Consider the following 13,569-nt stretch of genomic DNA (forward strand, 5'->3'; position numbering starts at 1 on the left):
AAAGAAAAGGGAAGAAAACCGCCTTACACCTTATAAAGTCCAGTGCTCCACCTAGACGCTTGCGCGCCCAGGAGCAACACTGGACTTGGGGGGGCTTGTAGGGGTATGGTACTAAACCCGGTTTTACGATCCTAAATTTATTATGTTTGGCTTATTTTATTATATGGACTAATACAATGTTATTGGGTTGAGGGGGTTTTGTGGAGGTAACCCTAACTGGGCTAGGCCCATTAGGGTACCATGATGGTGGCCATGAGACTCTATATAAGGAGGTCTCCACCTCCTTATTGAGGGTCATGCTCAATAAGAGCCACCACCACTTTTTGTGTCTGTAAACAAGAAATCCTCTGGATATCTTAGCAGTCACCTCCACACTCCCAAAAGCCGTCGCAGGTCCGCCGCTGCTGATGAAGAAGAGCAAGACGTGGTTCGTTCATTTCGAAAATCCGTGGAAACATCGTCATGGATCAGATTAGATTCATTTCGTGCTTCGACAGTTACCGAATCTGTTGTTATACGTGACATCTATAGTACAAAATCATTCTAGAAATTTATATTTTACATTTTGGGATCATGTTGTGACACGTTTTTTATTATTGTGTTTTAATTTGGTTGTACAAGTTTGGACTATGACTAAACAACTTGATATTCTATATTTGAGATGAAAAGACGTCGCATTTGGTCTTTATATATGTTCTTCACCGACTAATTTTGAAGCCTGTCATTATTATTAATCTAGCTATGATTAATATTCCATTTGTAGAAATAAAAAATAAGCTATATAATAAAAACATGAGACGAGATCAAATACATTTTATTCATAATATGAAAACAGTGAGAACCAATTTGCTGTTACTATTAGGTTTATTTTTGTAGATGTTTGCTGTTATTTTTTGTTCATATATGTTAATTTTCGATTATGAGACGTTATAAGTATTTGCTGTTATTATTTTGTTATTAATTTTGATTCTTTTGTTGTAAAATTAGGTCTTTTTCTTTGTCATTACAAATCATTGTTTATATATATTGGTATTGTAGTTGGTATAGTTTTTACGTTCTAACTTTTTTATAAATTGATATTATTTCTTACGTTCTCATGTTAAGATTGAAATGTATATTAACATTCCAAATATAAACATAAGATGAAAATTAAGAATAAGATGTTAGAGCTAATGGGCCGACCACTCGACCCAACTTATTTCCTTCACAATTCCAATGACCCAACCCAATAAGTAAACAAATGTTGTCTTCATTTGTCCCTGCCTGAATTTAATTTTAACATTAAAAGCCCATATAAGTATAAACGAACCGAACAAGGTATCTTTCAAGTTTGTCCTTTAAGCTTTTATCGGACAAGTAACGATTCACGAACAGTTAACCGAACGAATTTTATGTTTGTGTTCATTCATTAAGGAAATGAACTTGTTTGTAACAGTTTACGGACACAAACAAACAAACACAAACAATGTTTTATTTAAGCGGAGTAACTGATAATGGTTAGTGTCAACGATTCAGTCCGATTACCAAGTTTGTGTTGGTGTTCTATTAACACTCATATTCATATGTTAATTTTATGTATAAATTATCATATAATACCCATATGCTTTATAGTTGATTATTTTTTGTTAGATGTATATGATAAGATTTGAATAGTCATTAAAAATATTAAAAACCTTTAATGAATAAACGTAAACAAACATACAATAACGAACATAAATGGATTACCAAACGCGCATTAGCATGGCCTTTGTTTTCGTTCATTCATTTAGTTAATCAAACAATACTTCTTGCTCACGTCAAATCATTTATTAAATAAATGAACAAAAATGAAATTCCCACCATACAACCCATTAATAATTCACCGAACGTTCAATTCGTTTACACCACAACACACTAGAGGTGCATAATTCGGGTTTTTCAAATACCCGATTTCGGGTATGGAACCGGGGGTGGGTATGACCGGGTATTGAAAAATCGGGTATTGGAAATACCCAGGTCGGGTTCGGGTCCGGACATTGCTTCTAAAAACCGTACCTATGTATCGGTTTGGGACGAGTATAGAACCAGGTATTTTAATACCCTATATTTTTGGGTTTTTTACCGGTTTTTCCTGGTATTATTCGGGTATAGATTGAATTTTTAAATGGGTTGCACTTTTTAGGGGTATTTTTCAGGTATTTTCAGATATTTTTCAGGTATTTGAAAAACCCGATTTGGGGTATTGGAAAAACCTGGTTTCAGGTATGGAACTGGTTCTGGTTTTCGGGTATTGCCGGGTATAAATCGGGTCCGATTCGGGTACAGGTTTTGGTACTAAAATGCACATTCTATCCGTACCTTACGGGTAGGGTCGGATACAGATATTAAAAACCTGTGTATAAAGAAAACCGGTTTCATTTTTTTTTTTGGGGTCCGGTTTTTTTTTTCACTAGCAAGCCCATTGAAATCACAAGATAAGGAGACAATAATAATCCCTAGGATAACGCAAACAAATTGGTTCCATTTCCAACTTCCAACATCCAATCTGGACAACAATTTCATATGATAAACAAGACCAATGTCTCTTCTTCCATTTGCAGCCTTCATAACCTGCAAAGCCCCCATTAACAAATTCACTCTAAACCCCAACTCACCAAAACCCTTCAAAAACCCACCTTTTCCCACAAAACACTCAATCTTTCGAAACACCCATGTCTTCAATTGCTCCAACAATGACCTAATTGACGAATTCACCAACACCCATCAAACCAAAAATCAAGAAAACGAAATTGAAGAGCTGGGATTGCTGGGTAAACCATCACCAATGCCTGTTAATGTACCCGACCCCGACCCCGAAATCGAATACAATAAGCCCGATAAAGATGAAGCCTTGGAGCCCTTTTATAAGTTCTTTAGAGATGGTAAATCTGTAGAAGAAGTTAGTGATTCAGAAGATGTAATTGAGGATAGTTTAGTTGATGAAAATGAGGATAAGATGGTTTCTGTAGAGTATTATGACCCGCAACCGGGTGATTATGTTGTCGGTGTGGTGGTTTCCGGGAACGAGTATAAGCTCGATGTTAATATCGGTGCGGATTTGTTGGCGACAATGTTAATGAAAGAGATGCTTCCTTTGTATGATAAGGAGTTGGATTCTTTGTTGTGTGATTTTGAGGATAATGGGGAAGAGTTTATGGTGAATGGGAAGATGGGAATTGTGAGAAACGAGGAGGCGTTAAGTGGCGGTCTGATGCCAGGGAAGCCGGTTGTTGAGCACGGGACGGTTTTGTTTGCTGAAGTTTTGGGTAGGACTCTTAGTGGTAGACTGTTAATTTCCACTCGTCGGTTGTTTCGCAAATTGGCCTGGCATCGAGTGAGGCAGGTTTTTTTCTCATTTCTTTAAGCTTTTTGATGAAGTTGTGAAAAAAAAAGGATTTTGAAATTTTGATAAATTTTTGTTAGTGAGTTCTTAATTAGCTAAATGACATTACTTTCTTGACTAGTGATGGTTTTGGTATGTGTAAGCGTAATATTAGATAGACATGTAACTTTTTATTAAGCCTTTTTGTGCTTCTTGGATCAATAAATTCTATGTGTGTGCACCGTAAAACATCTATAACTTGTATGATACATGCGAACTCATGCTAGTCACTTTTGTATGAAAATCAAGGTTTTATTTTTGTTATGCACAACGCACTTGATTTTTTTTGTTGATATAGTTGCACTAAGATCATGGTTCCTGCAGATTAAGCAATTTAATGAACCAATAGAGGTTAAAATTACAGAGTGGAATACTGGCGGTCTTCTCACAAGAATTGAGGTTTAGCTCTAATTATCTTGACTTTCTCAACACTGTATTTATTTTTTAGGAATTTTTATTTTAAGAGTTTTGATTTTTGTAGGGATTACGTGCTTTTCTTCCTAAAGTTGAACTCGTCAATCGTGTTAATAACTTCACCGAGTTGAAAGAAAATGTAAGTTACTTCACTATTTGGAGGTTATTAGCAAATATTCAAATTATTTGGCAGTTATTGATGGGAATTGTTGATAAGTGTAGGTGGGACGTCGCATGTATGTTCAAATTACTCGAATAAGCGAGGATACAAACGACTTGATTCTTAGTCAAAAGGAAGCCTGGGTCGGTCTTTTTCTCTTTTTCTTACATCATCATGAGTTTACCATCTCTTTTCGTTAAATTTTATATTTTTACCACATTATATTTTTATTTCCAGAATTAATTTAAAAAGTGTTTTTCTATTGTAGGGTTAATACCGTACAACACTAAGATGCCTTTTAGTTTGCAAAAAAAAGACCCTAAATTTGTTTAAAATGGCATAAAATGTTTGTTTTTTATGGTATTACCCCTTTATTATAGTCTTAATAGCGTTTCTAATGAGATTATTCTGCTTAATATTGTTACATATGTCAATAATATCTAGAATGTGTAACATTTACAGAATACAATGCATCTTAAAGAAGGAACACTTTTAGAAGGAACAGTGAGGAAAATATTTCCTTATGGTGCTCAAATAAGGATCGGTGAAAGTAATCGAAGGTGATTATATAATATCAAAATACAACTTTTTGACTTTGATTTATTTCTTCATGTTTCTCATTAGCTGTTCTTATATTATTTCAGTGGATTGTTGCATATATCTAATATCACTCGAGGAGAACTTGATTCCGTCACTGATGCACTAGCGCTTGATGAAAAAGTCAAAGTTTTGGTCGTGAAATCATTGTTCCCTGACAAAATCTCCCTCAGGTTAAATGACCAAACTACCCTTTGTCCCTTTCGTACAAGTGTATTAAGTTTTTTTCTTAGCATAATGTTTATTAATCTTTGATCTTGTGAAGCAGTACTGCAGAGCTTGAGAGTGAACCGGGCTTGTTCCTGTCAAACAAGGAGGTAGTTTATATCTTTCTTTTTTTTTAACCAAAATGCCCTTTTCTCGATAATTTAAGGTTGTTTTTATTATGCAGAAAGTATTTTCAGAAGCTGCAGAAATGGCAAAGAAGTACAGGCAAAAGATTCCACCCGTTTCACCTACTCGAAAGTCAGAACAACCTTCATTGGACACCTTGCCCTTAATTGATGAAGAAAATATGTACGCAAATTGGAAGTGGTTCAAATTTGAACGAGAAGACGAATTAAAATGACAATTTTACCCTTGGATGACACACAAAAGAAAAACCAAATATTTCAACAGTGTAGGAAAGCATCTATTGATTGTATCATGAAGAGGTTACTTGTATGTTTGTATATGTCAGATTCTGTATCGAGTGCCCCTTAAACAAGAAATTAGAGGTCGTGTTGTTTGTAGTGTCCCGGGAGCATGGCAGTGTAGTTAGAGATGCAGTTTATTGGGATTGAACTTTTAAGTTCTTAGTTCACATACTTTTTTTTTGTTATTTTCTAGTTCTCTTATAGATTGAATATCCTCCCTCATCTTTGTTACCTGATGAGACCATTGTAAGTTCGAGTGCTGGTTTTCCTAACATTTAGTAATCAAATTCTATATTAGGAAAACAGTTTTTTAAAAAGAAGAAATTCTATATTGATTTGAGTCATAATTGAAGTGGAAAGAAGAAAAGATCAAAAATGGGCCAGTAACAATAGTTTTAAGATTTTGTTTTGCTGATGATGTCTTATAGTGAATCCAATAAATAGCTTTGAATTCTGCATTTTTGTTAATTAAAATATTAGTTTGGGAGCTTGCAATGAACATCTTTGAAGATTCTTCTTGTGTGTGTGTGTTATTTTTTTATTTTTTTTTAATTTAAAGACATATGCTGCTTTCATATTAAAGCGAGTATTTTTTTTTTGTGAACAACAAATTTTTCCTCTTACTCTAGTCTACACCAACAATACAGTGAATGCACAACCCTGACCAGGTTTGAACCTATGACCTCCCCTTTAAGAGGCACGCCTCTCTACTAAGCGGGCTAGAGACCGAGTATTTAAGAATCAGATTTGCAATTTGTGTTTGTTAATGATAATAATAAACTTTTATGAAAGCATGCTGCTTTATAGTTAGTTTGCATGGAAACCAAATTGGGGTTTCTAAAATCTTGCAGTGTGTTCTTGATTTCCCAAGATTCTTTAAGTCTTAACCCAACAGAGTTTATCAAGTCTGGTTTAGTTTGTTTATTTATTTTTTTTACTTTCTGAAACCAGAAATTTCAGTTCGGTTTCAGTTATACCTTGTTCCAAGGCCAAATAGCACCGTAGCAAGTTGAACGGTGGCAAACCGCATAAAAGCCAGAACCAACTTGTCTGCTATTGGATTTATGGATGAAATTCATTATTTTGGGTCAAAAGTTTCAAGCACAAACTTACTACTAAATGGTTAACAAAACTCAGGACAAAAGTTTAAAACCAAGATTCATTATTCATTACTTTTTTTTCCACTTGGCTAGTTGAGTGCGATAGCTCTTGTAATTCGTCGTCAACATTGAACGCCACTTCATCATTTGTGTTTTCTAGATTGACATTGATGGTTGTATGTGCATCCGGAGATGATATGATCTAGTCTCTCGAAGTTGAAGTCTTCTTCCTCTTTGATTGAATCGGTTTGGCCCATTTTGGCTCACGTTTAACAACATCCACACATACCCTTACTTAAAAATAGCTTTCATCTCTCCGTGGTACTCTTTTTTAGCGTAGCTCATGACTTAATCGTCAGACCATTGGCTTGTATTGTCACGTCTGTTGCACTTATAAAACTCAGAAAACTTATTAACTGGACCTGCCATCATGCGCTAATGTGATAAACTACAATCACTTTATCTGCTTACCGGCCGCTCCATGGACAGCGCATTCCCAAGTGATTTCTCCGTCAGTTTTGGCTGCTTTATCTAAAGACCCCTGGCAGCATCGTTTAGGACATCCAGGGGCTTGTTTAATACATGTTATTCGTAAAAATAAAAAATATTCAATGTCGAAACATTAGCAATTTATCTTTTTGTGAGTTATTTGTGTTTGGGAAAAAAAGTTAAGGTAAAGGTTGTAATTAGCAGACCCTAATCTCTCGTATTGTGTTTTCAACTTTCAAAGTTTAGTATAGACGTATCGTATCCTCTCATAAAATCTTCCTAATGATATATAAGTTTCTTCTCGGATGGTTCCCGTGTTTTGTTAATCTTTAGTTCTTCTGAGCATCATAATATAAGGTTGGCATTAGCACATTTAGTTAATATATACATGAAAATCAACAACATAAAAACTCTTATAATACATCAGCCACTACCCATTATAGAATTACTCGGCACGTACATAGAATTCACATTACAGTAGCGTAAGTTTTTAAAACAAAAACAAACCCATACACACCATAAATTTAAACCAACATCTCAAGTAAGACTTGAGTCCTCTACATCACAGAGCTCAATGCTGCTATTATTAAAAGAAAAATGAAACGCACATGTTGTTGCAGATCGTACTTACACATAAGAATGCTTCAGTGCTTCACCAATAGAGGATCGCTTGACGTCATATCTCTGCAAGAATTAAAACAAATCAAGAACTTTGAAAATTAAGATTCTGCCCAAGAAAGAAACAAACATCAGCAACATCTATCTTGCTTATAGAGAAAACGGAAAATACGTAGAACTGGAGAAAAGTTATAACCATAAAGCAGATCGGGGTTTTAATGGTTCGAATTGTATAATAATTATACTAGACTAAATTAAACCCATCATAGGTAAATTTTAGTTGTAGATATATAGTGACTTTCCTAATGTATGTACGCTAAGTCGGCCTTTCAAACCGTTAATTGAATGGAAAGGGGACTTCCTGTTTGATATATTATTCAAGACAAGATCAATAATTAAACAAAACATGAAATTAATAATACCCACAAAAGTATTTTAACATAACATATGAATATATGATCAATACTCAAAACACTTATATCATACATACATTAGTGCTCATGATTGTAACTCGTCTTGCCACATGAGCTAATTTCTTGGAATCTTGTATTCATACACTTATATAGAAGTTAAAAGAGTAAAACACCACGTTGTTTACTTAGGAGGCAAGATTTCAAAGTTAAATATATTAATTACTTATTGATCTGTTATTTGCTTCTAAGGTGTCATAAACATGACTAACTTGGAAGAAAAAAAATACAGTTGTATACTTGTACGTACGTACGACTTATAATAGTCTTGTTGTATCATCCTAATCTTGACATATAAATTAAAGAAGATACATATTATACACATGATGAATAAATATATTTATGAGATTGGCCGGTGATTATAAACATGGGGTAGTTAAATACTAAAAACACTAAAGTATAGTTGGTATTGACAAGCCATATAACACATGGGATGTCTGTAGGTTCACACATACATATCTATCTATCTATCTATCTATCTATCTATCTTCTATCTATTATAATAAAAGCCTACTATTTTTGCCACTTGTCAATACAATAGTCCTCCTTACCTTTTTTTCAACCAATTTTCATATATGATCCTTATCTTTTAAGTCATTTCAATATATGACATTAAAATTATAGATTTATTCCAACTAAATCCATTACTACATATAATAAGTATTCTCCATATGGATTGATAAGTGACGATTAGTGAACTTTGAAGTGTTAATTAAAGTGTTTATTACTGTTTATATTCAAAATAATAAACAATAAACATTCAATTCATAACATGTGGAATGAGAACAATCGAATTGGACTAAATCCTGATAACATCACCGGCTAAGGCTTAGCCTTTAATACCTAAAAATACATATGATTTTAAAACTAAAAGTTTTCGGGTTGACCCGAAATCTAGAATTCGGACCTAAGAACCAACCCGAATTACTGCGGTTCAGGTTCGGGTTAGTATTTTCTTGGGTTCGAGTTTCTCGGGTCGGGTTAGTTTGGGTTCAGGTACGAGTTTTCTTGGGTTGGGTTTCATGTTACGGGTAAAAGTGGCGGCCCTACTTTCAACGATTATAAATAAGAATCACTACCTTCACTTTATGCAACTTTAAATCTTCTAATATTCTTCTAACTTAGAATAATCACTATTATTTGAGCATGGTTTTAATGTTAGTATGTATTTTTCATTTTCCTGGCAATTACATTCATATGAAATAAACAAATCATTTTATTATATTTAAATTTTCGGTTTTTATGTTGCTTGAGTATATAATTTTTAATTGTAACATATAAAGTCAATTAAAAATTTGTCATACACAGAATATTAATGACAATAAATTTATCACGATCAATCAATTTTAAATTGTAAAGATTCTAAGGATGATTATATCATCAAAGTTCAGGTATATGGTTTTTGGGATAATAATGTTTTTTATAGATAAACATGAGCATATGTTCTCATGACATCATATTAATTTATTAAAAGCTATGATATTTTATGTGTATGAATATTTTTTTTTATTAGTATCATGGATATATATTGCCATTTATTTAGAGTTGGTATGTACTTGGAGAACCTTTTTTGTCACACGGACAACTATATGGCTATATCAAGAGTTATAAGCAGGCCTATATGTTACTTTATTAAGAGTTACAAGCAGACATGAACTAAATATTTTGGTTTTTGATAAACAATGCATACCTGCTAATACAATCACAAATGTAGTGTAAAAGGAAGTTTTTACTTATTTGTAACATATTTGTTTAATATTAGTTATGTAATTGCTGTAATTTTAATTTAGTTGTAATTGTATTAACAATATATGATCAATTTGTTGACTGTATTTCACTTAATGGTCAAAGTTTAAAATTTTCAACAATTACTCGTGTAATACACGAGCCTTAAACTAGTATAAATATAAATAGAACTTGTTGGACTTGCCTGTTATTTTTGTTGAAAAGTATAAAGAAAACAGGCTGTTCTGGTGAGAGATAGGACAATTCCCGCACTAAGTACACGCATATGCCAAAGCTGTCAAAAGAAACAACATTAATCATCAGCAAATAAACAACACTAAACCTGTATCATTTTGAGGATCTGAATCTAATAAAGCAACTAATGTTCATGTCATGCCCCATGAGTGTGGGAGTGAAATATATACTTACCCACTAAAACATACAAGTCCAAGTATCCAAAGAACAGCACCTGTCCAACTTGATTCCTTATATGCTATCCACACCTTAAATCAATAAACACTTGTATAAGTATTAGAAATTAATTAAATCAGCAAAATCTTGTGAATGGTAACATACAGAGAAAACTACAATGTGGACGTGGAAACAAACCAGCGCTGTTATCATGCACCTGTGAGAGTTTATTAATATCAAATTTACACACACAGAAGAAAAAATATTCTGTTTTACTTTTAACAACAAAAAAAAAACACTTAGGAAACGAAAAGAAGTTTACGGTGTGAGCACTTCTGCATAGAATGGAAATCCAAGAACGGAATACGCGTAAATTATTAGCCCCAGCAGGCAGCAACCTATTGCAGTCACAATTACTTTTGCTGTAATTATATGAGAAAACCGTGTCACGCGTCCCATATTGGCATGCCTAACAAATATATATATATATATATATATATATATATATATATAAATAAAATTAGAAGCATATACCTTGTCACATTATTAATTTGGTGAGACTTATGATCACATAAAACTAAGAGAAAATATATATGAAAAGAGTATATGTTAGGAGTATGAGTTATGACTAATGTCCTTTATTCTTACCGGTTTTGACGTCGCACCAGCACAAAATATATTGGATCTTTTAAAGATTCTTCAGGTGACAACTTGAACAACAGCCAAACAATGTATCCACAGGTAACAAAACTGTAAAAGAGGTAATACAAAGTTGATATAAAACACTTAAAACTTATATGCTTTTAAACGTGTCATGCTACTCATAAGCGAAAATAAGATTACCTTCCGCACCAAAATATCACAATCATAAAAACAACTCTCTTGATCCAGCTAGATTCCTTGTAGAAGAACCAAGCCTAAAAAGCGTACAGCCATATTTGAGTACAAATTATTTGACTCGATCTTTTCGGGGAGACAAAACATAACAACATCACACAAACTAGACGGGTGCCCGCGTGATGGAGCACGTATTTAAACACCGACCTTTTGTAATCACCTAACAATTATGGGTGTTCATGGTATTTGAATTTCCAATAGTATTTGAAATTATTAAAATAATGTGGTCAATTGTTTAAAATTGTGTGCATCGTTCCTTACAAATTCACTTTATATTTACTATTTCTCCTGTATAAAGTTTAATATAATTCATATCGGATTGCATGAGTACGATGAGAAGGATAAGCATGCAATTTGGAATTCTCTTTGGTGTGTATGATCGTCCGATTAAATTGTTAATGGCAACTATTTATTTTAGAGAATTGTGTATAAAAATGTAATGATTAATCCAACCAGTTAATTTAACATCACTAATTGAATTATTATGTCTTATGGTTAAAAAATAATTTTGTTACTGTTTTTTGTATTTAAATTATAGAAGTGAAAAAGTAAATAAGATTCTTGAAGTTTATTGAATACCATAATTTGAGTTGTAGTATTTGGAGGGCTTGTCTATATCTTTATGATAAAAAATAGGTAGGCATTAGATGCTTTAACAATTATTTTTTTTTATTATAATTGCATATTTAGGTTGTACATTCATGTTTCGTTAAATTGTATATTATAATCAGCAACTTGGTATTGAACAAAGTTTATATCGAAACGTTGATAAAAATGAGCTCGTCGCAATGGTAAGCTCCTTTTTTAATTGCATAATGTAATTAAAAATACAGAATACAATAAAAAAGTAAATAAAGTTATTAAGTAAAAGTTAAAAATGAAGGGTCACTTGTATCTATTATTTAAAATAACAAAAAATGATCAGGGGACAACGTTATTACTTTATTTGAATAATTTAAAATACACCTGAGATTTAATGATTTAATGAAGATTTCTCCCCTCTTTAACACTGTGTATGAGTGGTACCATGTATTTTATAGTTTGAAAACTCTTAAAATTAATCGTCTTAATTTGCCCTTGATATATATATATATATATATATATATATATATATATATATATATATATATATATATATATATATATATATATATATATATATATATATATATATGCACTAACGTACAATAATTGATTAACGTATATTAGGTACGCGAAATACGTTCAGTGTTAAAAAACCAAAAACGTTCTAGCCAAATTCCCAACCATAAAGCGTTCAGGTTTAAAATCTAAAATGTTTAGTTAAAAAACCTAAAAGTTTTAGGCTTAAATCCTGATACATTCAAGGTTAAAACCAATCACTCAAAACTCAAAATTGATCGATTAAAGCTTCAAATGATGATTAATTGGATCAATTTTAAGGTTAATTGATCAATTAAGTTCAACAATTTAAATTTCAATTGGTCAATTTGATCAACTGACTTGTGAACATCGATTGAAGGTCGTGACGGAAGAAGATGGTGTTCACGACGGTAGATGATGGTCGCGACGGTGAACGAAATCGTTGGACGGTGGCGGATTGCTGAATAGTGATGGTGAAGGTTGACATAATCAATGGGAGCAGAGGTGGATGAAGACCGGCTCGCATAGTTGTGATTTTAGAATTAGCATGGTTATTGAAAATCGATGTTTCAAAGTGTCGGATCGTTTATCTATATACACACATATACATGTGTGTGTCTATGCGATGTAGGTAAATAGTTAATAAATATCAAAGAAACAAAAACTTTCTTGTAAATGAAATTAACTTGCTCACTACTACAGGAGTTATAAACGCAACAACATCTACATTCATCACCTGTGTCCACCTACAACAAAGTAAGAGAATATGGCTTAAACACATACCCTTAATTGACACTCTATTTGTAGTTTTGAAGGAAGCCAATTCACAATAACAAATAGCAAATAAAATACTTAATCATCAAAGAAATTGTAGAACAAACTTTTCAAATAAATTTTTATATTAGTAAGCAAAAAATATTAATAATAAGTTTGAGAGATGTATCATCTAAGTTTGTAAATTACAGTGCACTTAGGTCGAAACAAGACGAGTCGCCGTCCTTCACTAATGTGTAAGCAAGAGCAGCTGCTATTATACACATCAGTACAATGAACAAGCTCTTCAATGCTACTAACACCGATGACGACGCTGTTGCCATTTTACTTCGAGTGTGTGGGAAAACAGGCTGTTGGTGATATTTATAATGTCTTTTAAACCACAGTATCAATTTTAAACCACAAATGCCTTTTCATATTTTCAAGACAGAATTACAAATTTTGTCCTTTAAAAAAAGCCAAATTACGGTTCGTGTCCTTTTCTAAGTTTCCTTGCAGGCGGTGTACTTTAAACTTTTTTTTCCTACAAGTTATGTCCTTTACGCTAACTGGGTTAGAAAAACTCTGTTAAATCCCATCACGTGAGAAGCATGTGAGGGTAGTTTTGTCTTTTTGCCTACCCTGCTTCTTCTTCTTCTTCTTCTTCTTCTTCTGTGCTGCCTCATCTCACTTCTCTCTCTATGTTCTACCACACCATCACCATAACCACTCCTCAAACACCATCACCACCGCCACCATAGCTCCGCCACCAGCCACC

General features: G+C 33.0%; 2 protein-coding genes across 2 annotated transcripts; one reads left to right on the plus strand and one right to left on the minus strand.

The window, feature by feature from the left end:
* Positions 1–2,472: 2,472 nt before the first annotated feature.
* LOC143605767 (protein PIGMENT DEFECTIVE 338, chloroplastic-like) lies at positions 2,473–5,312 on the plus strand. Its single transcript, XM_077081761.1, has 8 exons — positions 2,473–3,361; positions 3,725–3,799; positions 3,882–3,953; positions 4,037–4,117; positions 4,437–4,534; positions 4,619–4,744; positions 4,840–4,888; positions 4,963–5,312. Exons 1-8 carry the CDS (start codon positions 2,558–2,560, stop codon positions 5,137–5,139), a joined length of 1,482 nt encoding a protein of 493 aa, XP_076937876.1. The 5' UTR covers positions 2,473–2,557; the 3' UTR covers positions 5,140–5,312.
* Positions 5,313–7,222: 1,910 nt separating this feature from the next.
* On the minus strand, positions 7,223–13,201 carry LOC143605768 (uncharacterized). The gene is made up of 9 exons (XM_077081762.1): positions 13,002–13,201; positions 12,733–12,784; positions 10,863–10,936; positions 10,668–10,769; positions 10,342–10,488; positions 10,185–10,236; positions 10,038–10,111; positions 9,814–9,903; positions 7,223–7,479 (listed from the first exon to the last, which is right to left on the minus strand). The coding sequence occupies exons 1-9, from the start codon at positions 13,133–13,135 to the stop codon at positions 7,440–7,442; spliced, it is 765 nt and encodes a 254-aa protein (XP_076937877.1). The 5' UTR covers positions 13,136–13,201; the 3' UTR covers positions 7,223–7,439.
* Positions 13,202–13,569: the final 368 nt, after the last annotated feature.

The sequence above is a fragment of the Bidens hawaiensis genome, unplaced genomic scaffold (genome assembly GCF_021521415.1).
Source record: "Bidens hawaiensis isolate Kalapana, Puna unplaced genomic scaffold, B.hawaiensis_p1.1 tig00071318_1, whole genome shotgun sequence".
NCBI lineage: Eukaryota > Viridiplantae > Streptophyta > Magnoliopsida > Asterales > Asteraceae > Bidens > Bidens hawaiensis.